The sequence below is a fragment of the Monodon monoceros genome, unplaced genomic scaffold (genome assembly GCF_005190385.1).
Source record: "Monodon monoceros isolate NGI ecotype Baffin Bay Population unplaced genomic scaffold, NGI_Narwhal_1 Super_Scaffold_18, whole genome shotgun sequence".
NCBI classification, from domain to species: domain Eukaryota; kingdom Metazoa; phylum Chordata; class Mammalia; order Artiodactyla; family Monodontidae; genus Monodon; species Monodon monoceros.
The window spans coordinates 141,181,482-141,205,333 of record NW_021703774.1 but is presented as its reverse complement, the minus strand read 5'-3'; the positions used below and the strand labels follow the sequence as shown (position 1 = coordinate 141,205,333).

Here is a 23,852-nt window from a genome sequence, read left to right as displayed (position 1 = left end):
AAAGCGAGTTGGCAAAGGAAATGCAAAGGCAGAGGGAAAGATGCACAGAGGATGAGCAGGAAGGCAGGGAAGATGGAGGGAGGCTAAGGGGAGACAGAGAGGAAAGGATGGTGGGGAAAGGAGAGAAGATGGAGGAGGAGAGGGAGGAACACATCACATGAAGTAAGGAGAGAAAAACACAAGGCGAGAGTTGGGGGGACAGACAGAAGGAGAGGGGGATGGGGACTTCCCTGGTGGCACAGTGGTTAAGAATCCGCCTGCCAATGCAGGACACACGGGTTCGAGCCCTGGTCCGGGAAGATCCCACATGCCTCAGAGCAACTAAGCCCGTGTGCCGCAACTACTGAACCTGTGCTCTAGAGCCCGTGAGCCACAACTACTGAGCCTGCGTGCCACAACTATGGAAACCCGCGCACCTAGAGCCCATGCTCCGCAACAAAGAAAAGCCACCGCAATGAGAAGCCTGCTCACCGCTGCGAAGAGTAGTCCCCGCTTGCCGCAACTAGAGAAAGCCCGCGCACAGCAACAAAGACCCAACGCAGCCAAAAATAAATAAATAAACAAACAAACAAACAAATAAATAAATAAATAAAAGTAGAGGGGACACGGCGGGTACAGACAAGCGAAAGGGAAAGTAGTGCACAGAGGGAAGACAAAGGGTGGGGGCATAAGCACAGAGAGATGGACGTCTGGTCTATAGACCAGACGTATAGTTGATAAGGGAGCGGGGGAAGGAGAGGGATGGACTGGGAGTTTGGGGTTAATAGACGTGAACTATTACATTTTGAATGGATAAACAACAAGGTCCTACTGTAGAGCATGGGGAACTCTATCCAATCTCCTGGGATAAACCATAATGAAAAGGAATATTAAAAATAGAATGTGTGTATGTGTATAACTGAGTCACTTTGCTGTACAGCAGAGATTGGCATACTAATGTAAATCAACTCTACTCCAATAAAAAATTTAAAAAAAAAAAGAGAAAGAGAGAGACAGAGACATGTTCAGGGTGAGAACGAGGGGCCAAGACTGTCAACGTCTTCCTTAGCAGCCCCGGGATGAGCGTCTGGCCTGTGTACTTCCATACTTTAGATGATGGAAGACTCATTCCTTTGTGAGGGGACAGAGGGGAGAGAGAGAGGGGAGCAACACAGGTATGGGAAGGCCATGGGTCCAAGCGCCCGAGGAAGACTTGAGGCATAGCACAGGCAGATGGAGGGGGGTGTCCTTTAGGAGGGCAGAGAGCAAACAGGACAATCCAGAGATGACACCAGCAGAACCAGTCATGTCCATCCTCACCCCAGAGTCTCAGCCCTCACCTGAGTTGGAGACCAAATTCCTGACCTGCTTGGTAAATCCTGGCGGACTTGGGTACTTTCAGCTGGATGCGAGCTGGCCCAGGGCTGGGGGGTGGGGGGGACCTGCGAAGGATACAGGCTTCCTCCGTGTAGGGCACAGCGGCCGTGGTGCCACCGATGATGTAGCTGTAGAAGGAAACCTCGAGGGTGTAGCAATACGAAGTGTGGTCCAGCAGCCCACCGAGGAAGCGACGGCCAGTTCCTGCTTTCACGGCATCTCGGTTAAAGGACGTGCTGGACTGTGAGAGACAAAGAAGGGAGGAGAGAATCAGGGCTGGACACCTGCTGGCTATGGGACCTTGAGCGAGCACCTCTGGATCTCAGCTTCCTCATCTGAAAAGTGGGATGTGACTCCCACTTTGCAAGATTATTGTAAGGATGGATTAAATAGACAAACAATTAAATGAAAGCACCTAGCGCAGTTCTTAGGGCATAGTAACTGCCATTTAACAAAGATTTGTGGAAATTTGAATGGGGACAGATGGAGCAAGGAAAAGTAGACAGAGCATAAGAATGATATTACGATAATCAAGACTGAAATTTGGGCACTGCTTTCAACTTTATGATATTGTTTCCCATATAGTATCTCATTTAGGCTTCACCCCCTCGACAGGGGTGTCGTAATGTTTCCCCTCTAAGGTGAGGTAATGGAAGTTCATAGTAAGTGACACAGGCCTGGACCAGGACTAAGTGACTCCAGACACCCCAACCCTCCTTCACAAAGCTCCCCCTCCGTTAGGGACAGCTGAACTCGTGCTCAGCATCACCAGAGCACAGGGGTCACGGCTCTTCTTTCCTTGGGTGTCTACTACCCCCAGCACAGTGGATAGAGAGGAAAGAACCAGCAGGTCCGCATTTCAAGTCCTCTCTCCAAAAGCGTGTGAGATGTTAGGCAAGTAGCCTTATTGGTCTGAGCCTCAGTTTCCTCATCTGTAAAGCGGTGGTAAATATAACATCTCTTTTACAGAGCTGTGAGGGTCAGTTCACTTGTGGTTAGAAGGGCTTTCTATGCTAACCCATGGAAATCGCAGTAAATGAAGAACCTGGTTTTAATAAGAGAAGGCATGTCCTGTTCAGCAGAATATAAGAGAAGAAAGAAAAGGGGGTGGGGAGGAAGAGGGAGAAAGAAAACAGCAAAACAAGACAGATATAGAGATACTGAAAGAAAGAGAGCTGTGTGTATGTATGTGTGTGTGCCTTTTGACGTAAAGGAAAGGATCAGAAAATTAGAGTCTCAGATCAGAAAGGACTTGAAGTTGAAGCTCATGTAATGAAATCCAGCTCTCTCATTCTAGAGTTGGGTACTGAGAATCAGAGAAGAGGGGAGACAGAGGCTGGACTAGGATAGATGACCTTGACCCAAGCCCTAAGCTCTTAAGGAGGCTGCAATGCAGGAACTCCATCAGGCAAGGCCAGAAATAAAGCTCCTAGACTACACCCTTTTTGTAGACCCTGGAAACCTCACCCCTGTGAGGGTCTCTGAAGTCTGTGGCCCAGCCTCCTGGAGAATCACAGTCACCCAGGGTCTCCTCCAGAAGACCACACTCTGCTCTGAAACTGGGGTGGTTTCAAAAAGACAAGGGTTGGTCATCCTCCAGAGATTGCCACAGAAATAAGCACAGCTGTTTTTATCCCCAAGCTACTAATGAGCAGTCATCTCATTCTACCTGTTTCAAATGCTGAGGGACCTTGCCCTAAATACCCAACTTCTCTGGGCTTTAAGTGTCTCTTGGATATAAAGTGTTGGATTGGGCTAAATAATCTCCCAGTTCCTTTCCTGGTGGGGCATTCCAGGATTCTGGGATTCAAAGTGCATCTTACCTCATGGAGAAATTCATCCTCCCTCCACTAATGTCTAGGCCTGAAGCAACGAGCAGGCACGTTTTCAGCTCATCAACTTCAAAAATTGCCGTGCCCTTTGTGGGCCTCTCCCCCGCTGGCCACACGGAAATAACAGGCCTCAGAGATTTCGTATCAAAACAAAGAAAAATGTGCAAAAACTCTTTCCCAAGTTTGCTTCCACCACAGGTTGATTCCCCTCCTTATCTTCCCTGCCATTTCTCAATATTCTTTTTTGCTGCAAATTATTCTAACTGCCAGTCCACAGCCTCTCCAGTCCTTCCTGGCATGTAAGGGGGTAGTAACAACAGTCTCTGGAGTCTGTTGAGATCTTTACTGCCTGCAAAGTACTTTCATATCTATTATTGCATTTGTCCTCCCAGGAATTTACAAGGCAGGCAAGGCAAAAAATTATCACCCACAAATTACTGACAAAGAAATTGGGGCCCAGAAAGGGCTATGGAGGAAGAGGATGGTGGACATATGACCCCCATCAGCAGACATGTTATGCTCCTTCTAACAGAATGAAGGCCAAAGCTCTGTGAAAGCAGACCCTGGGCCAGGGTCTGGCACTGGGAGATGCTCAGTGAGTTTCTTCTCTTGTTAGCGCTGGAATCAGATCAACGAAACCAATGTCAGCTCCTCGGACAAACCAAGCGCTGTCTTTTCAGAGAGTCTCCCTCCCTGATGGGTGATGAGCTGCTTGCAGGTACAGACAGAGCTTGTTTACCTCCATCTTTATCACCCACGCAAGACCCAGAGCAGAGTAGGTGTTCTGTGAAATGTTAAATCAAACTGAATTGAGTGAGGGGAAAGACAGGGTGGTGATGGGAGGGAGGGGGCAGTTTGGGGAGGGAAGCTGGGGCTGCCTGACTGAGAACTCTTCACTCACGTAGGAGAAGTCCTCGGCATTCTGACAGAGGAGCTTGGGGAAGACGGCCTGCCTCTGGAACCGCACCTCATCTTCAAAGATGTTGCCATACATGAAGCCATTCATCATGGTGGAGTGGGCATGGATGTCAATATAAAACTCCAGGCTTGTTTTCTGTTGAGAGAAAGGATAACAAATGAGACATCGGGGCCACAGAGTATGCCTTAAACACACACACACACACACACACACACACACACACACACACACACACACACACACACATTTCCTTGTGAGCTAGCCCTATGTCTCTTCAGATGTAGCAACTACCTGTAATGTGATTGGAGGGGTTAAGAGTAGCAAGGATCAAGTTCTCCTTACTTTTATTTTTTTAATATATTTATTTATTTTTAAATTTTTGGCTGTGTTGGGTCTTTGTTTCTGCGTGCGGGCTTTCTCTAGTTGCGGTGAGCGGGGGCTACTCTTCGTTGCGGTGCGTGGACTTCTCATTGCCGTGGCTTCTCTTGTTGCAGAGCACGGGCTCTAGGCGTGAGGGCTTCAATAGTTGTGGCACGCAGGCTCAGTAGTTGTGGCTCGCGGCTCTTGAGTGCAGGCTCAGTATTTGTGGAGCACAGGCTTAGTTGCTCTGCAGCATGTGGGATCTTCCCGGACCAGGGCTCGAACCTGTGTCCCCTGCACTGGCAGGCGGATTCTTAACCACTGCGCCACCAGGGAAATCCCTCTCCTTACTTTTAACACCATCCGCCTTCAGGGTCTCAGAGCGCTACCATTAGCAGCCCTCTTTAGAGGTCTTCTGAAGTGATGCTACCTACCCAGAACAGTTAATACATTCATGACTAAAGGCATTAGCAGAATTTGTTTCTCTGATTAACGAGAAACACCTTCAGGTGACATAATTGTATTTAAATTGGGCCTGCTAATGGTTTTGCCCCAAGTGGGCCATTTCTAGCTGAGGGATTCTGGGGTAAATCATGTACCCGCTTCGAAACTTTTATTTGAAAAATGGGTGTTTTAATTCCAACCTCAGAGAGTTAGAGTGGGAATCCAACTCAGCGATAATCATTACTATCATTTACTGCATAGTTAATGCATGCCAGACACCATTCTGGGAGCTTTACATAGGACATCTTAGTTAATTCTTTTATTTAACCTCACTTCATGATGCCACACCTACCCCCCAATAATACATAGTGTATGGGAAAAAATAACCTTGTTGTCTATAAAGGTAATTGTGACTAGTCTCTCTCTGCTTTCTGCTCACATGTATTTAAGGCACTCCCTAGCTCGATGCAATGTTATTTGTTAACCTTCTCATTTATGAGCTCCCCGAAGGTAAGGGGATTGCCTGGAAAGCACCCAGTGCCTGTCCATGAAGGATGCTCAGTAGCCGGATGCAGAGTGAATGAATAAACCACCCAGAGGGATCATTCCAGACACTGCAATAGAATGCCAGGAACGGGGGAATTTTCAGGCCCTTAGAACGTCAATGTCCCTCAAATCTGACTTTCTCTTCCTATATATCTGTCCTTTCTGAGAGTAACATGGGAATAACTGGGACTGAAACCCAGGTCTCCTGACCCTTGACACAGTGAACGTATCACCATTAATGGGTAAGACTAGAAACAGCCATGGCAAGACCTGGCCACCTTTCCATCTGCTTTCTAGCATGTAGTCCTGGGAAAGAAGAAAAATCCAGGCTTGGAAGAATTCTCCCTCCTTGGGACACTTTCAAACGAAGTTAAGACCAAATGAAAACCATGTTGCTTCTAGAATGTGGGCCTCATGACTGTCATTTCATTTGCCTCAGACTTGGAGTGAAAGATCATGTCTTGCTGAGCTCCCAGTTCTCTGGGTGGCATAAGCTGCCTTCTGAGAGATACAAGATGCAGAGCTCTGGGTGATATTAAACTCATCATTTTCAGCGGTGGAGGTGGAATATGCAGTGAATCAACAGGAGCCCTATAAAAGTAATCTTTGCAATTTTATTTTCTTCAATTGTCTGTCTTTTCCTCTGAGCTTTTGATGAGCTGCAGAGGAAAGGAGGTGGTAGAGAGATGACTTAAGAAATGGGTAAGGAAAAACTGCCGTTTATATCTCTGGATGTGGGAACTATTAGAAACCAGTTTCTCTGACATTTCCCAGATCAGCTCGGAGTGGGGAGGTTTCCTGCTTAAGGTCAGCCAGCAAGTTAGTGAAGGAATAAGAATTAGAACCTGGCTCCTCCGAAAACCAGTCTGGAGTGGCTTCCACTGCCCCATCCTGACACCTGGCACCTAATGTGATTTTACTTTAAATGACCGTAAAGTGAATTATACTGATGGATTTACCTGGTTCAAAAGTCAACAAGATATGAAAGAATTTACAATGAACAATCTCCCTTCTACCCTTGTCCTCCAGGCACACAGGCACACTCCCCAGAGGCATCTCACATTACCAGTTTCTCATACAAACTTCCAGAGATCATTTACACACCAACAAGTAAATATTCCTCCCCCTACCCCCTTTGCCCCAACGCAAACAAAAGGTAGCACACTAAAAACACATCATTTGGGGAATTCCCTGGCGGGCCAGTGGTTAGGACTCTGCGCTTTTCACCGCTGAGGGCCTGGGTTCAGTCCCTGCTTGGGAAACTAAGATCCTGCAAACCGCATGGGATAAAAACACAATAAAAAATAAAAACACAATTTTTGGATCAACTTTTTTTCCTCTCGACATATCTTAGAGATAATTCTTTCTCAGTACATGGTTACCTCATTTTTTTAAACAGTCGTATATAAACTAGGCAGTTCCCCACTGACAGACATTTGTTTCCAACCTTCTGTTACAAAGTCTTAGTGATTGGCTCTGTTATAAACACCATTTCACACATATACAATTATACGTAGGATAAATTCCTAGAAGTAGAATTTCTGGGTCCTATTTGCATTTGTGATTCTGATCAACATTGATGAACTGACCTCCTTAGAAGGACCAGTTTACAGTCCTAGCAATGAACAACAGCATCAGTTTCATGATTATCTTGCAAACATGGATGTGATCAAACTCTTTGATACTTTCCAATTTGGTGGTGAAACTGATATCTAAGATTAGTTTTAATCTGAATTTCTTTTAGTGTAATTATCTTTTATTATATGGTTATTATTTTTCACATATTTAGGAACTATTAGCATTTTCTTTTCTATGAATTGTCTGTTGATTTCCGTTGTCCATTTTAAAAACTGGGTTTCAGGGCTTTATTCCTTATTGATTTATAGAAACTATATACTAGAGAAATTAGCCTTTGTGTGTAGTATAAAAATATTTTTGCTCAGTTTGTCATTTGTCTTTTGACCTTACATCTGCTAGTACTTTTTTTCCATGTGGAAATTTTTAATGCTAACATTTTAGACAGATTTATCAGTCTTTTGTGGTTTCTGGGTTGAATTCTTTCATTGGTTCTTCTATTATTTCTATTGTTTCACTTCTTATATTTAAAAATTTCATTTCAATTGTAATTTACATGGATGTAGGGTGTGAGGTAAGGGTTAAACTTTATTGTCCCATACCATTTATCAAATTGTGCATCTTTCCCCCACTGACTTGAAAAGCCATCTTTACCATATAACTTTCTTGTATGTATTTGGGTTGATTGTTGGACTTTCTATTCTCTTCTAATCATTTGTCTATTCATGTGTCAGTACTACACAATTTTAATTATGTTAAGTTTATAATGTATGTTAATATTTGGAGGGCTAGTATCACCTCATTACGCTTCTTTCCCCATATTTTCCTGTATTTTCTTGCATATTTTTCTATACAATCTTTGTAATTAGCTTCTTTAATTTTCCTTGCTCCCCCAATCCTGTCAAGACTCTTATCACTTTGAGGCTTCCAATCCAAGAATATGCTTTGACTTTCCATTTATTCCATTTTATTTTGGGTACAGCAGAAAGTTTTAAAAGTTTTTTTTTTCTTTTCTTCATATAGACCCTGAACATTCTTTTTGATGCCAAGGCAGTTTATATTTTTAGTTGTTGTTGTAAACATGATATCTTCCATTAAATCTTCTAACTGGTAGTTCTTTATACATATAAAGGCTCTGATTTTCAATGGTTTAAATATGTACCCAGACACCTCACTAATTCTATTAGTTCTTATAATAATTTCTCATTTTATTTTTTTGAGTTTTCATTTGCTTACTTATTCAACAAATAACCACTGAGCACCTACGACGTGTCATACAGTGTTCTAGGCACTGGGAATATGCACCAGGGAGTGTTCTGGGCACTAGGATATAGCAATGAACACAACAGAAAGCACCTGATCTCAAAGAGTTTACATTCTATGGGAGAGAAAGAAAATAAACCAATTAATAAAAATACTAGATGTCAGGAGGTATAAATGCCATGGAACCAAATAAAGCATAGTAAGAGAATAGAAAGTAATAGAGGTTCTGGAAAAACAGAGACTTGAATGGAGTAGGAGAGTTAGTCTTGAGGATATCAGGTTAATAGTCTTCCCGGTAGAAGGAGAAGTAAATGTACTTGGCATGTTCAAGGAACAGCCAGGAGGTGAGGATGACTGAGGTGAATAAAGGGGGCAGTATTTTCCAGGTTTGCAATCGTATCACATACACTTAGCAATTTTATCTCCTCTTTTCCAGTTTTTATGCTTCTAATTTCTTTTTTGTATCTAACTGCATTGGCTAGTATCTTCAAAACAATGTTAAAGGACTATTTAGTTTCTAAGATCCCCTCCCACTCTGAGAGTCTAAATTCTACCTGGAGTAGAAAAAGATCTAGGGAATTTGCCTGCATAGCGTCTGAGTTTGAAGTCTTAGTTCTTTTTCCTCTTCATTACACATATTCAGCACTATGCTGGCAATGCCAAAGACAACAAATACTAATTTCCTCACCATCCTGATGATGCTTTGTGCCTAAACTGGCTTTATGGACTTATGTCGGTTCATTAGAATGGAGCAGGGAAGGCAGAGCAGAGTTCCTACCTCTGGTTCTAATGTAAACATAATCTGTGACCACGAATAAGTAGCAGCTCTTCACTGTGCCTCAATTTCCCCATCTTTAAAAGTGGCTGTTGGATGAGAGAGAAGAGATATGGCTTTCTTAAACTTTTTATGATTTCTTCTCATGCTCAGTTAAAATAAATCCCTCCTTCTCCAAACAGCTTCTTGCTTGGGCCTTGATGTCAGTACTTGTTACTGTATAAGTATACTTGAATACTGTATAGATATACTTGTATACTTGTTACTGTAATCTGTGAAAAGTATGTCTGTCTGCCTATGAGCTCTTTGAGGAGAGGGATCATGTCTGATTTGAGTTCCATCTCTTTCTTAGTCTACTACAATAGCTTCTGACCTGGTTTTTTTGCTGCTTCAAAGCGACCTTTTAAAATGCAAACAAGGGACTTTCCTGGTGGTCCAGCAGTTAAGGCTCCATGCTCCCAATGCAGGGGGCCCAGGTTTGATACGTGGGCAGGGAACTAGAGCCCACATACTGCAACTAAGAGCCTGCATGTCGCAGCTAAAGGTCCCACACACTACAACCAAAAGATCCTGCATGTCACAGCTAAATATCCTGTACACTGCAACAAAGACCCCGCACGCTGCGACAAAGACCCCGCGTGCCACAACAAAGACCCGGCGCAGCCAAATAAATATTTTTATAAAAAACATTTTTTTATTGGGGTATAGTTGTTTTACAATATTGTGTTAGTTTCTACTGTACAGTGAAGTGGAGTTCCCTGTGCTATACAGCAGGATCTTATTAGTTATCTATTTTATACCTATTAGTGTATATATGTCAGTCCCAATCCAACCTAATGTCCCCCTCCCCCACTTTCTGCTATTGGTGTCCATACACTTGTTCTCTACATCTGTGTCTCTATTTCTGCCTTGCAAACTGGTTCATCTGTACCATTCTTCTAGATTCCACATATATGTGTTATATACGATGTTTGTTTTTCTCTTTCTGACTTATTTCACTCAGTATGACAGTCTCTAGGTCCATCCACGTCTCTTCTATAAATGACCCAATTTCTTTTCTTTTTATGGTTGAGTAATATTCCACTGTATACACATAACACATCTTGTTTATCCATTCTTCAGTCAATGAACATTAAGGTTGCTTCCATAACCTGGCTCTTGTAAAGAGTGCTGCAATGAACATTGGGGTGCATGTGACTTATTGAATTTTGGTTTTCTCTGGGCATATGCCCAGTAGTGGGATTGCTGGGTCATATGGTAATTCTATTTCTACTTTTTTAAGGAATCTCCATACTGTTCTCCATAGTGGCTGTATCAATTTACATTCCCACAAACAGTGCAAGAGGGTTCCGTTTTTCTACACACCCTCTCCAGCATTTATTATTTGTAGATTTTCGGATGATGCCCATTCTAACCGGTGTAAGATGATACCTCATTGCAGTTTTGATTTGCATTTCTCTAATAATTAGTAACGTTGAGCAGTTTCTAATGTGCCTCTTGGCCAGCTGTATGTCTTCTTTGGAGAAATGTCTATTTAGGTCTTCTGCCACTTTTTTGATTGGGTCATTTGTTTTCTTGATATTAAGTTGCATGAGCTGTTTATATATTTTGGAGATTTGTCCATTGATTTGTTTGCAAATATTTTCTCCCATTCTGAGGGTTGTCTTTTCGTCTTGTTTATAGTTTCCTTTGCTGTGCAAAAGCTTTTAAGTTTCATTAGGTCCCATTTGTTTATTTTTGGTTTTATTTTGATTACTCTAGGAGGTGGGTCAAAAAACATCTTGCTGTGATTTATGTCAAAGAGTGTTCTTCTTACGTTTTCCTCTAAGAGTTTTATAGTGTCTGGCCTTACATTTAGGTCCTTAATCCATTTTGAGTTTACTTTTGTGTATGGTGTTAGGGAGTGTTCTAATTTCATTCTTTTACATGTAGCTGTCCAGTTTTCCCAGCCCCACTTATTGAAGAGACTGTCTGTTCTCCATTGTATATCATTGCCTCCTTTGTCAGAGATTAGCTGACCATAGGTGCATGGGTTTATCTCTGGGCTTTCTATCCTGTTCCATTGATCTATATCTCTGTTTTTGTGTCAGTATCATATTGTCTTGATTACTGTAGCTGTGTAGTAGAGTCTGAAGTCAGGGAGTCTGATTCCTCCAGGTCCGTTTTTTTTTTTCTCAAGAGTGCTTTGTCTATTTGGGGTCTTTTGTGTCTCCACGCAAATTTTAAGATTTTTTTTTTCTAGTTCTGTAAAAAAATTCCATTGGTAATTTGATACAGATTGCATTGAATCTGTAGATTGCTTTGGGTAGTATAGTCATTTTCACAATATTGATTCTTCCAATCCAAGCACATGGTATATCTCTCCATCTGTTTATATCACCTTTGATTTCTTACATCAGTGTCTTATAGTTTTCTGAGTACAGGTCTTTTACCTCCTTAGGTAGGTTTGTTCCTAGGTATTTTATTCTTTTTGTTGCAATGGTGAAAAATCTTCCAACAAACAAAAGTCCAGGACCAGAGGTCTTCACAGGTGAATTCTATCAAACATTTAGAGAAGAACTAACACCCATCCTTCTCAAACTCTTCCAAAAGTTTGCAGAGGAAGGAACACTCCCAAACTCATTCTACAAGGCCACCATCACCCTGACACCAAAACTAGACAAAGCTACTACAAAAAAAGAAAATTACAGGCCAATATCACTCATGAATATAGATGCAAAAATCCTCAACAAAATATTAGCAAACAGAAGCTAACAACACATTAAAAGGATCATACACCCTGATCAAGTGGGATTATCCCAGGGATGCAAACATTCTTCAATATATGCAAATCAATCAATGTGATACACCATATTAACAAACTGAAGGATAAAAACCATATGATCATCTCAATAGATGCAGAAAAAGCTTTTGGCAAAATTCAACACCCATTTATGATAAAAACTCTCCAGAAAGTGGGCATAGAGGGAACCTACCTCAACATAATAAAGGCCATATACAACAAACCCACAGCAAACATCATTCTCAATGGTGAAAAACTGAAAGCATTTCCTCTAAGATCAGGAACAAGACAAGGTTGCCCACTCTCGCCACTAATATTCAACATAGTTTTGGAAGTCCTAGCCAGAGCAATCAGAGAAGAAAAAGAAATAAAAGGAATCCAAATTGGAAGACAGAAAGTAAAACTGTCACTGTTTGCAGATGACATGATACCATACATAGAAAATCCTAAAGATGCCACCAGAAAACTACTAGAGTTATTCAGTGAATTTGGTAAAGTTTCAGGATGCAAAATTAATGCACAGAAATCTCTTGCATTCCTATACACTAACAACGAAAGGTCAGAAAGAGAAATTAAGGAAAATAAATATTTTTTTAGAAAAATTTTTAAATAAATAAAAAAATAAAATGCAAACAAATTGGGACTTCCCTGGCGGTCCAGTGGTTAAGACTCCGTGCTTCCACTGCAGGGTCGCCGGCTCGATCCCTGGTTGGGGAACTGGGATCCCACATGCCATGCAACCGACCAAAAATAAATAAATAAATAAAATTCTCTAGTTAAAACTGTTCTACCATTCCCTGTTGCTCACAGGATAGAGTCCAAACTCCTTAATATATTTGCATAGGTCCTGCGTGATCTGGCCCCTGTCTAGTCTCAGCTCTTGCCAATTCTGGTCTGATATTCTACACTACAGTCCTATAGTGCTGCCTGGAGTACTTCAAACCTCTATGCTTGTGACTTTTGTCTCCACATTTACACACAATGAATGTCTTCTCTGCCTGGAATACATGATCTCTTTATCTGGCTAACTCTGACACAACCTTAATATTTAAGGCAGAAACTAAGTGGATGCTCACCAGTTCCACTTCCTTTTCCTGGACCATGGAAGACATCTCCCAGTCTACTTTGATATTTGGTTGGGATCAAATGGGATGTGGGCAGTGGTAACAAGTGTCACTTCCAAGCCTGGCCATTAAACCTGTACACAATCACCCACATTCTTGCTCTTGTGCATGGAAGCTACATGTAAAAACAATGGTATCGTAAGAAGGAAAAAGGTTAGGTCACTGAATCAACACTGGGAGGAAAATGGCCAGGCGAGTCACCTGACCTGCATCAGACTGTGGTGAACCTTCACTGTATTAAGCCACTGAGACTTGGGGATTGCTTGTTATAGCATCTAATATCATTCCTCCGACTGGTACAAAATATAAATTCAAATAGCCTTATTTTATCCTTCAGGGATGAGTTAACAGCCTCCTCTGTGCTCTCATAATTCTCTCTCCTGGCACTGACCACATGGCATAATAATGCTTTGTTTATCTCCATCTACTATTAGAATGTGGACTCTTTCAGGGCAGGGACCATACATTGCTGAATTTTTAAATCCACAGGACCAGAGCAAGGCCTGGTATATAGTAGGTTATCATTAGAGGTCTGGTAAGGGAATGAATAGAAAATGAATCAGTGAATTGATTGAATAATGAGTGAATTAAATGAATGAACAGCTGCACCTGAATGTTTTTCCAGCAGTCAAACGAGGTACTTTTCTGTGGCTGTGTCAGAGCAAGGGGTGTGCAGCTAATTCAGGGCCCTTAATTACAGTTTGGGATTGAGAATAGAAGCGGGGACAGCATCTCTGTTCTTTCCTTCTGAACTTAAGAAACTTAATTAAAACTGAGCAATGAAGGGCTGTCCCCTTGCCAGCAGCCAACAGCTCATCCTGCAATCAGGGGCCTAAAGAGTAAATTAAAAGCAGTGCCAATAAAATTAAAACTACCTTAGGGCATATTTGGAACATAATTTAGCGTGGAGTTTGCTTCCTCCTAGACACCGGGGAGGAAATGAGTTAGTTATTTTTTGTTTGTTTTCTTGGGGTTTTTCTCCCCTACATTCTGAGCTGCTTCCCTGCTTCACATCAGGTGGCATAAGCCAAAGCCTGAGCTTGGTGCTATGATGTGGGCTGAGTCCTCCACATTAGGGCAGCACTTCAGGGTGGACCACATATTCAAGCCAATGAAAGAAGAGAAACCCAACCCAGGAAGGGCAGAGGGATTTATCTCAGGTTTGGAGATGAGAAAGAAACTGAAGCTTAGGCGGGGATAAGGACAAGTTGAGGAGGGTAAACTGCTTTAGTGTTCCCTTTGTATAGAGGAGGGAGCTGAAGCTAAGAGAGTTTAAGTAACTTGCCCCAGTGGATGCAGCAGGAAGTGGAGAGACTCAAACCCAGGCTCTGGTTACAAGCCACACCGGACATCCTGCCGTGCTCGCAGGAGCTAGCGGTCCAGCAAGGCAATCGCCCTCATCCCAGGAAGGAAGCTTAGGCTTAGCCTCTCAGAAAGGTTGGGGGGGTGGGGAGAGCAAGGAGGGTTAGAGAACTTCCAGACAACTCCCCTGCTCAGATTTGCCCGAGGCAGCTCTTTCCTCATGGACCTAGGCAAAAAAGCCCCAAATCTATTTTTTTTATTATCACCTAAAATATCTCCCTGTCTGTCTTTCAGAAGTTAAAGTAGATACTTATGGAAGTCAGGGTGCATGTCCTAAAGCAGGAAGGAGAAATTTTAAGAAAAATAGAGAATGATTTCCTTAAAAACAACTGAGCAGGACTTCCCTGGTGGCACAGTGGTTAAGAATCTACCTGCCAATGCAGGGGACACGGGTTTGAGCCGTGGTCTGGGAAGATCCCACATGCCGCGGAGCAACTAAGCCAGTGCGCCACAACTACTGAGCCTGTACTCTAGAGCCCGTGTGCCACAACTACTGAGCCTGAGCGCTAAAGCCCACGAGGTACAACTACCAAAGTCCGTGTGCCCAGGGCCTGTGCTCCACAAGAGAAGCCACCGTAATGAGAAGCCTGTGCACAGCAACGAAGAGTAGCCCCCGCTCGCCGCAACTAGAGAAAGTCTGCGTGCAGCAACGAAGACCCAACACAGCCAAAAATAAAAATTAATGAATTAAAAAACAACAACAACAAATGAGCAACTCGAAGAGACAAAATGATGTCCTTTATCACACATAGCCTAGATCTCTGAAGTGGCCCAGTTAAGGCTTCTCTCCTCGCCCTGGGTGTGGCTGGACTGACATTCCTGCCACAAAAAATAAAAGGCATGCAATGAATCAGTAGGGACAAAAGGAGGCACAACCACAAAAGAAACCCAGGCAGCCAGCCTTGGGCACCGAGGGGACGCACTATGGCTCTTTATTTATTTATTTATTTATTTTGCGATACGCGGGCCTCTCACCGTTGAGACCTCACCTGCCGTGGAACACAGGCTCCAGACGCGCAGGCCCAGCGGCCATGGCCCACGGGTCCAACCGCTCCGCGGCACTTAGGAATCCTCCCGGACCGGGGCACGAACCCGCGTCCCCCGCATCGGCAGGCAGACCCTCAACCACTGCGCCACCAGGGAAGCCCGAGCTATGGCTCTTTGTCTCCTGCTTCTCTTCTCTTTACTCTCCAGCCTTGCTGACACCCACCCCTCGCCCCCCCGCCCCATAACTTCCCCAGCACACGCAGGTTCTCCTCTCTGTGCTTCTGTGTCTGCTACTCCTGTGGCGGTGGGAGTGGGGGGGCGGGGGGGTGCCTACTCCCCCTCCCTTTCCCCTCCTGGTTACTTCTTTCTCATCTTTCACTGACAGGCCCAACGGCCTCTTGTCTGTGTAGCCTCCCTTTACTCTCCCAGGGACAGCAGCTCTCTTTTCTGTTAAGGTGTTTACCATCCAGTTTTTTCATTCCTTTAACAAATATTTACTATGAACCCACTATGTTCCAGGACCTGGGGGTGAACAAGACAGAAGAGGTTCCTGCCTTTGGGGAGCTGGCCTCCAGGTGGGGACGACTTGCCATGAACAGCAGCTAAGCAAGGTGACGGCAGATTGTAACGCATGTTAGGAATGCATGGGGTGAGCCACAGGATGGTGAGTAAGTGAGTGGACGGGGCAGGGTCTACTTGAGGTAGTGTGGTCAGGAAAGGCTCCTGATATTTGAGCTGAGCCTTGAAGGATGAAAACCACAAGCCATTCAATGAGGCCAGCAAGAGAATTCTGGGTACATAAAGGCTCTGAAGCAAGGATGACTGTGGTATTTTCAAAGACCAGAGGAAAGGCCAATGGCTGTATCATGATTAGTACTGGAGGTGAGCCTGGAGAGGTTTATAGGGTCCAGCTCACGCAGGGGCTTGCAGGCCAGAGTCAGAGTTTGGAGTGTCTCCTATGTACAGTGGAAGCCATCTCAGTAGGGGGACGCTGTAAAAACCTCACCCTGCCTGTGGTGTAGATAATGGATTTTAGTGGCGCGTGAGTAGAAGCAGATGCACCGGTGTCTCCTAAGAGATCACAGTAGCTTGAATTGACGTGGTGACAGTAGAGATGAAAAGAGAGGGACATAGCTGATAGATATTTTGGCCACACCTCTATAGGACCTGCACACGGCTTCTATGCAAGGAGCATCAAAGATGGATCGAGGGGCGACGCCTTGAGCAGCTGAGCCGATAGTGGTGCTGCGGAGAGAGATGGAGGAAACTGGGATGCAGACCAGCTGGACGGGTGGTGAGAAACTCGGGAGTTCCGACGTGGATCTCTGCATTTGCAATGACTATGAGATACCGATGTCAGGTAGGCAGTTAGATATATGAAAGTGGAGCGCTGGGGAGAAGACCGGACTAGAGATGTAAATGTGGGCATCATTAGCATGGAGGTGCTCCTTGACGTCACTGGGGGAGAGTGTGGATCCAGAAGAGGTCCCAAGATTGAGCCTGGGACCTGCTAAGGTTGAGACTTTGGGTAAAGGAAGAAGCAAAGGAGACTGGGGAGTGACCAGAGAAGGAGGAATTAAAAAGGACAGTGTGGTTTCATGAAAACCAAGAGAAAAAGAAAGGTTTTAAGAAGGAGGGGGGGAGTGGTCTGTGAACCCGGTAAAGGCTGGGACCATGCCTGGCTCACCTCTGCATCCCCAGGGTGTATTATAGGGCCCAGCACTCAGTAAGTCATCAGGGACATTTGCTGAGCAACAAAATAAGTAAGTGAATGAATGCACCAGGTATCCTGCGCTCAGAGAAAGGGGCTGTGCGGGGTGTGGTGTTAGGAGTCTCAGGGCCTAGGTTCTAGCCAGCGGAGCTATGGAGGGAGGATAATAATAGCAGTATGGCACTTACTACATGCCTGGCACTCATGAACCCTCCCACAACCCTATTGTAAACGTCATTTACAAGTGAGGAAACTAAGGCATAGGGAGGTTAAGTAACTTTCAAGGGATCCCCCAGACCACATAGCGGTAACTGGCCAGACCCAAACAGTCTGGCTCTACCATCCATGCTCTTAACCATGACCCCATCGTCAAAAGCTGGTGATATTTATTAAGTGCTTCCTATGTATGGTCTTGTAATAAAAATCCTGTGTAGTAAGCACTGTTATCAAACTGAGACAAAGAGCTCACAAGGGGCAGAGCTGCAATTCAAACCCACGTCTTTCTGATCTGGGGCTAAGCTGTTCATCTCTAAGCTATTCAGAACACCCAGCCTCTGCATCTTTGGCCTCAGCAGAATAAACTTCAGGGCGAAGGAAATTCGTGAGAGTAATGCTTAGGTGTGGGGAAAAAGCATCAGAAGAGTAAAATTATTTTTCTACTCTTACAATCCTACTCTACTTAGAAATGAAAAGTAGGATGTGCATGTAAATGGAGGCATTTCTACATCTCTTCCAAGGATCCGGGAGGAGCCAGGTCTGGCCTGGCAGGAGGGAGCCTTCCTTAGCTTCCAACCCCTCCTCCACTCCTGCCTAGAAAAAGGGAGAGAGAACAAAGACTCAGCACAAGTGGTCTGGGTTCATAACAGACCCTCCCAGAACAAAAGAAAAACTGCTGACCTGTGTCTCCTGCTTACTGTCGCAGTGATTGGTGACCCCCATGTTGACTGAGACAATGATGATGACGATACAAGAGGGGAGTCACAGGAGTTCCATGGGTTTGGGATCTGGCAGAGTTGGCTTCAAGTGTCAGCTTAGCCGTGGGTGGGCTTTATGACCTGCACCACAGTTTCCTCATCTAAAAGTTGGGGATAATAATCCCAACCTCACAGGGTTCCCGTGAAGTCAAATGCGGTGACTGGCTTTGCACCTGGCCAAACATCTGGCAGATTATACGCTCTATGCATTCTTTTCAGTCACACAGTGATACTTCGTTCAGGTGCTGTGCTTGGCACCAGGGATACGGACCTCTCTGAGTTCAAAACTTTACAGGGAAGATGGACATTTAAAAAGTAATTGCATGTGCAACGGAAGACTCAAAGACAGGTGCGGGGGCTATAGGAGCATAGAAGTGAGAGAGGCTTGGGAACCCAGCTTACATAAATGTAAATTTCTTCCTTGTTCAATAGAACATCTATTGACAATAACCATTATCTTGCACATTTGTAGAGTTTAAAAACCATTCTCACACCAATGAGTTCATTTGATTTTCTCAACAGTTCACTAAAGTAAATAAGTTCGTGGTCTTCGTTTCTCAGAAGAAGCTCCGAGACAGACTTGTCAAGATCTCATAGCAGGTTAGGGTCTGAACTGGGATTCTAACGTACATCACACTGCTTCCAAAGCCTCTGCTTGATTCTCACCCTTGGGGGTCCCCCCAGGTGTTCACTCCTGCATCTAGAGTGGACATAGATACAAATGGAAAAGCCAGGCCTTCCTGCAGAAAGCCCCAGTCTGAGCAGGAATATGAGACAAAACAAGAAAAGGACTGAGATGATATGATATTTAAGCCTGTGAGAGCTGAGGGACATCTTAATTTCATAATTAAAAGTTAATATTGCTTCATTATATATCAAAGGCTGATGAAACTAGGGCACCCCCAGGAATGTATTAAGAGCTCAGTAAGGGCTTCCCTGGTGGCGCAGTGGTTGAGAGTCCGCCTGCCGATGCGGGGGACGCGGGTTCGTGCCCCGGTCCGGGAAGATCCCACAGGCCGCGGAGCGGCTGGGCCCGTGAGCCATGGCCACTGAGCCTGCGCCGTCCGGAGCCTGTGCTCCACAACGGGAGAGGCCACAACAGTGAGAGGCCCGCGTACCGCCAAAAAAAAAAAAAAAAATGAGTTCAATAAATACGTGTGGTCTGAGTGCTTAGAGGCGTCTCCTAGAGGAGGTTGCTAGCTGATCCAGAGAGTTAATAATGTATCTCTAACTGCTGAGCTGGGGCTCTGTCCTCAGGAAATGTTAGTTCCTTTCTTCCCAGGAAGTCCATCTTGGCTCTCCTACTAACCTGACTTGTGACTCTGGAGAAGACCCTCTCCTCTCCTCAATTGCCCCATTTAGAGAGTTGATTTGGTGACTTCTCAGAGCCCATTTATGCCCTGAGAGTCTTATATTTTTCAATCACCTCATTTTTCTGCTTTGCACTCTTTTGTTTTGTTTTTTCTCCTACTGTGGCCTCTGAGGACAGATTCTGCCAGCCTTTCCCACCTCATCTCCTTTAAGACCTGAGTGCATCATCCTTAACCTTGGAACGGCCCTGTGGGGAGAGAAATACGCAGGATGGCAGTGCAACCACATCTCCAAGCTAATGCAGTCTTCCCATTCGGTAGAGTAGATATCACTGCTTTTCAAAGAACCGTTCAGGGGTGTCAGCATTCGTGCTGAAATTATGCGCTTTGTCCTAGAGAACTCTAAGATGGTTCCTACCTGCTTTATTTGGTGCAGGTGGCGAGGGGAGAGGCAGGGAGGAGAAAGGTACAGGGAGGGATCCCATGGCAGTTCCTTTGCTCTTTCCTCCACTCCCACCTCCCCCTCTCTCCTCCTCTCTTGTCTCTCTTCACTCCTTCTCTCCTCCTGTCCCCCTTCCCCATCCCTAAGTGTCCATAAGGCTTCCGGTGCTCTGGGAGGTGTGTGTGAAGATGGGGTGAAGTGACAGCTGAAGGAAACATCCATTCTCTGGGTGGTCAGGGAAGACTGTGGAACAGGAGGCTGTTGAGCAAGGCGTTGAAAGACCAGAAGGTTCTCACCAAGTGGGTGAGAAAGTGGGGAGCTGCCAGCAGAGAGAAAGGCATCCTAGGCAGAGGGAGTGTGTGAGCAAAATCTCCAAGACCAAAACCCACCCAGCCTGTTCAGGGAACTATCGGGTGCTTGGCACCATTGAAGGGTACGGAGTGGAGGGGCAGTGGGGTGAGGAGAGGGGCTGGAGAGTCTAGGGACCATTCATGGAAGGCCTTGCAAGCCACGAAGGAGTTGGGGCTTGTCCTGCAAAGTAGAAAATGGAGAGCCAGAGAAGTATTTTATAGAAGTATAACATGATTACATGTGCCTTTTGTAAAGATTGTTCTGGAGGCTGTGACGAGGAAGAATTGGGGGTTGTAAGCCTCCAAGGCATGAGATGGCTGGGACATTTTTGTCAGAGTCCAAGTGAAGACTAATTGAAAAAAGACAAGATTATGAATCAAAGTAGGGTAGTGAAGATGAGAAGATGGGTACAGATATGAGGCGCATTAGAAGGTAATATTGCCAGTGCTGGGTATGGGACCAAAATTTGGGCTGATTCCCAGGTTTCTGGTTTGGGTGCCTGGGTAGAGGGTGGGGTCATTCCCTGAGATTGAGAGTGTCATCATCTTACAAGTTTGAGTTGGATGTTTGCCTCCAAGGCACTTGTCCCCAGTTAGAATGAGATGCTATCAGATGGTCTATGGTCTTAGGTTATGACATTTTGATTCAAACAAGTTGGTTTTCCCTGAACATGGCTATTTGTGTGAAAAAACACGTTTCCCATGCAATCATATGTCTCCTATAAGAATAGGGCTATTTATTAATATAGTTAGACATAAACATGATTGCACATTTTTGATAGGATACAGAATCAGAACAAGAGTTAAAAAAAAATCAAAAACCTACATACACATACTAAAACACCTGGGTTCCCTACTGGAATGCAAATGGCATGAGGACAAGGGTTTTCTCAAGCTATTACTTTGCTGCAGGCTCTCACTCCCTCTGAATAGAAGAGATTGATTGTCATGGACTCATCACACATCCAGGAGGCAGCAAGGAGTGAGGGGGAAGTTGTGAGAGGTGAGCAAGCGTTCGACAAGGAGGTGTGGGGCAAACTAGGCTTTATCTCTTAGTTTGAAGGGAAGTCCCAAGACAGTGCAGTCTCCTTCATCCACATCCACATAAAAACCTTCATCAATAGCCAAGACACAGGGCTTCCCTGGTGGCGCAGTGGTTGAGAGTCCGCCTGCCGATGCAGGGGACACGGGTTCGTGCTCTGGTCCGGGAAGATCACACATGCCGCGGAGCGGCTGGGCCCGTGAGCCATGGCTGCTGAGCCTGCGCGTCCGGAGCCTGTGCGCCACAGCGGGAGAGGCCACAACAGTGAGAGGCCCGCGTACCGCAAAAAAAAAAAAAAAAAAAATAGCCAAGACACGGAAGCAACCTAAATGTCCACTGACAGAGGAATGGATAAAGAAGATGTGGTACATATATACAATGAAATATTACTCAACCATAAAAAAGAACAAAATAATGCCATTTGCAGCAACATGGATGGACCTAGAGATTATCATACTAAATGAAGTAAGTCAGACAGAGAAAGACAAATATATGATATCACTCATATGAGGAATATGTTTTAAAAAATGATACAAATGAACTTATTTACGAAGCAGAAACAGACTCACAGATTTCGAAAACAAACTTATGGTTACCAAAGGGAAAATCTGGCAGCAGGGGGGATAAATTAGGAGCTTGGGATTCACATACAGACACTACTGTATATAAGATAGATAACCAACAAGGACCTACTGTATAGCACAGGGAACTCTACTCAATATTCTGTGATAACCTATATGGGAAAAGAATCTGAAAAAGAATGGACATATGTATATGTATACCTGAATCACTTTGCTGTACACCTGAAACTAACACAACATTGTAAATCAAAAATACGCCTATAAAAATTAAAAAAAAAAAAGCCACATAGGATGAGTTTATAGCTTCTCTGGCTCTTTGAATTGTCTGGAATTTTGCTCCCCCACCCCCTTTCCTTTGACATATAATATACTATCAACAACTTACGAAACTTGTTCACAATCATTGTATCACCCTCACCATACCCATTTTACATTTTACACAGCTCAAGATTACACAGCTAGAAAGTAGCAGAGCCAAGGATAAAACCCAGATCTTCTATCCAGAGTACACGTTCTTCCCACTGTGCCATTCTGCCTTGAGCCTCTAATTTTGGCCTGGTCTTAAGGGCGTCCAGAGGGTGGATTAACAGCGGTCATAGAAGATATTTATGTATGTGAATAGCAGGTCCTCAAAGACCTGCCTCCATCTCCAATCTCATTTCCTACTGTCTGCTAACAGGCATCAGATGCTTTCCTCATGCCAAACTGACAGTTCCAGACCATGCCATGCTCTTCTGTGCCTTCCAAGGCTTCAGTTGTGCCATTCCCTTGGCCAAGAAAGCCTTGCTTTACCTACCCATCCTCTAGGGCCCAAGACTAGCATCGCTTCCTCTTTAAAGGCTTCCTTAACACACCTGAGTATGGTTGACCATGCCCGCTTTCACTTATGTTTTCAATCAACCCTCTGTTTTTGTTATACTCATTTCACTCTTTCATTATTATTGCTATGTATGTCTATTTCCCCCACTGGAACAAGCACTGGTCAGGACCTGAAATCTTTACATCCCAACACCTAGCACTGAGCCTGGCACATAGCAAGTGCTGAAGAAATCCTTGTTGAATGAATAAAAGGACGAGTTAATCATGGAGAAGAAAACATCCCTCAGCAGAGATGATCTCCATCCTCCACCTTCTGTGGGAAATGTTGACACGAAACAGGAAGAGAGAAGAGCAGACATCAAAGGGACATAATGGACAAAAAATTCTTCCAGGTTGTGTCTGTGTATTTTCTCCCTCCCCCACACCCCCGCCCTTTTTTCCTTCTTGCTACCGGAACAAAAATAAAGAGTACATCGTGAGAGAAGCTGTATTTTCTGTTTATTGACACCAGCTTAATAACAGTAATGGTGCAAGAAGAAAATGAGGTGTTATGTAAAACCCTGCATTGCAGATTTTGCTGCTGATGTAAAGAACTCAATAAAGTGTAACACTTTAATCATAGAGATAAAAATCATACAGCAGCTTCCCACAGGCTCCCAGAGCCTTAAGACAAAATAGTTGTGGGGAAATGAGAGATGAGAGAAGAATATTATCAGGCATCAGAAATGTTACCTTTGAGCTTTTGGGGTTTTTTTTTTTTCCTTCATTTCTAAAAAATAGAATAAGATTTTTCTATCTTCTTCCAAGACATCTTCTAGAGTTTCTGTATTCTCTAGAGGACATGCTCAGACTTCTGGGGGAAGACTTGCTCATTCTTTGTAAAAATTGGTTTGTTTAGAGAGAACTGAATTCCTGCCTTTTAGGTGACTCAGTGGCCTTTAAGAAATAGGGGCTGTCACGGGGCTTCCCTGCGGGGTTCAGTGGTTAAGAATCCGCCTGCCAATGCAGGGGACACGGGTTTGAGCCCTGGTCCGGGAAGATCCCACGTGCTGCGGAGCAACTAAGCCTGTGCGCCACGACAATCGAGCCTGTGCTCTAGAGCCCATGAGCCACAGCTGGAGCCCGCATGCCTAGAGCCCATGCTCCGCGACAATAGAAGACACTGCAACGAGAAGCCCGCAAACCGCAACAAAGAGTAGCCCCCGCTCGCAAACCGCAACAAAGAGTAGCCCCCGCTCGCAAACCGCAACAAAGAGTAGCCCCCGCTCGCAAACCGCAACGAAGAGTAGCCCCCGCTC

The 23,852-nt window shown here is 44.5% G+C and overlaps 1 protein-coding gene across 1 annotated transcript in view; it reads right to left on the bottom strand.

The window, feature by feature from the left end:
• The window catches only part of AGBL4 (ATP/GTP binding protein like 4), a 1,273,876-nt gene that overhangs the window by 54,395 nt on the left and 1,195,629 nt on the right, over window positions 1-23,852 (bottom strand). Inside the window, exons 10-11 of the mRNA XM_029227007.1 lie at window positions 4,090-4,242; window positions 1,435-1,597 (exon numbers count right to left, since the gene is read on the bottom strand). Of these exons, the coding sequence (XP_029082840.1) occupies window positions 1,435-1,597; window positions 4,090-4,242 (316 nt within the window). The remainder of the gene's footprint in view (window positions 1-1,434; window positions 1,598-4,089; window positions 4,243-23,852) is intronic.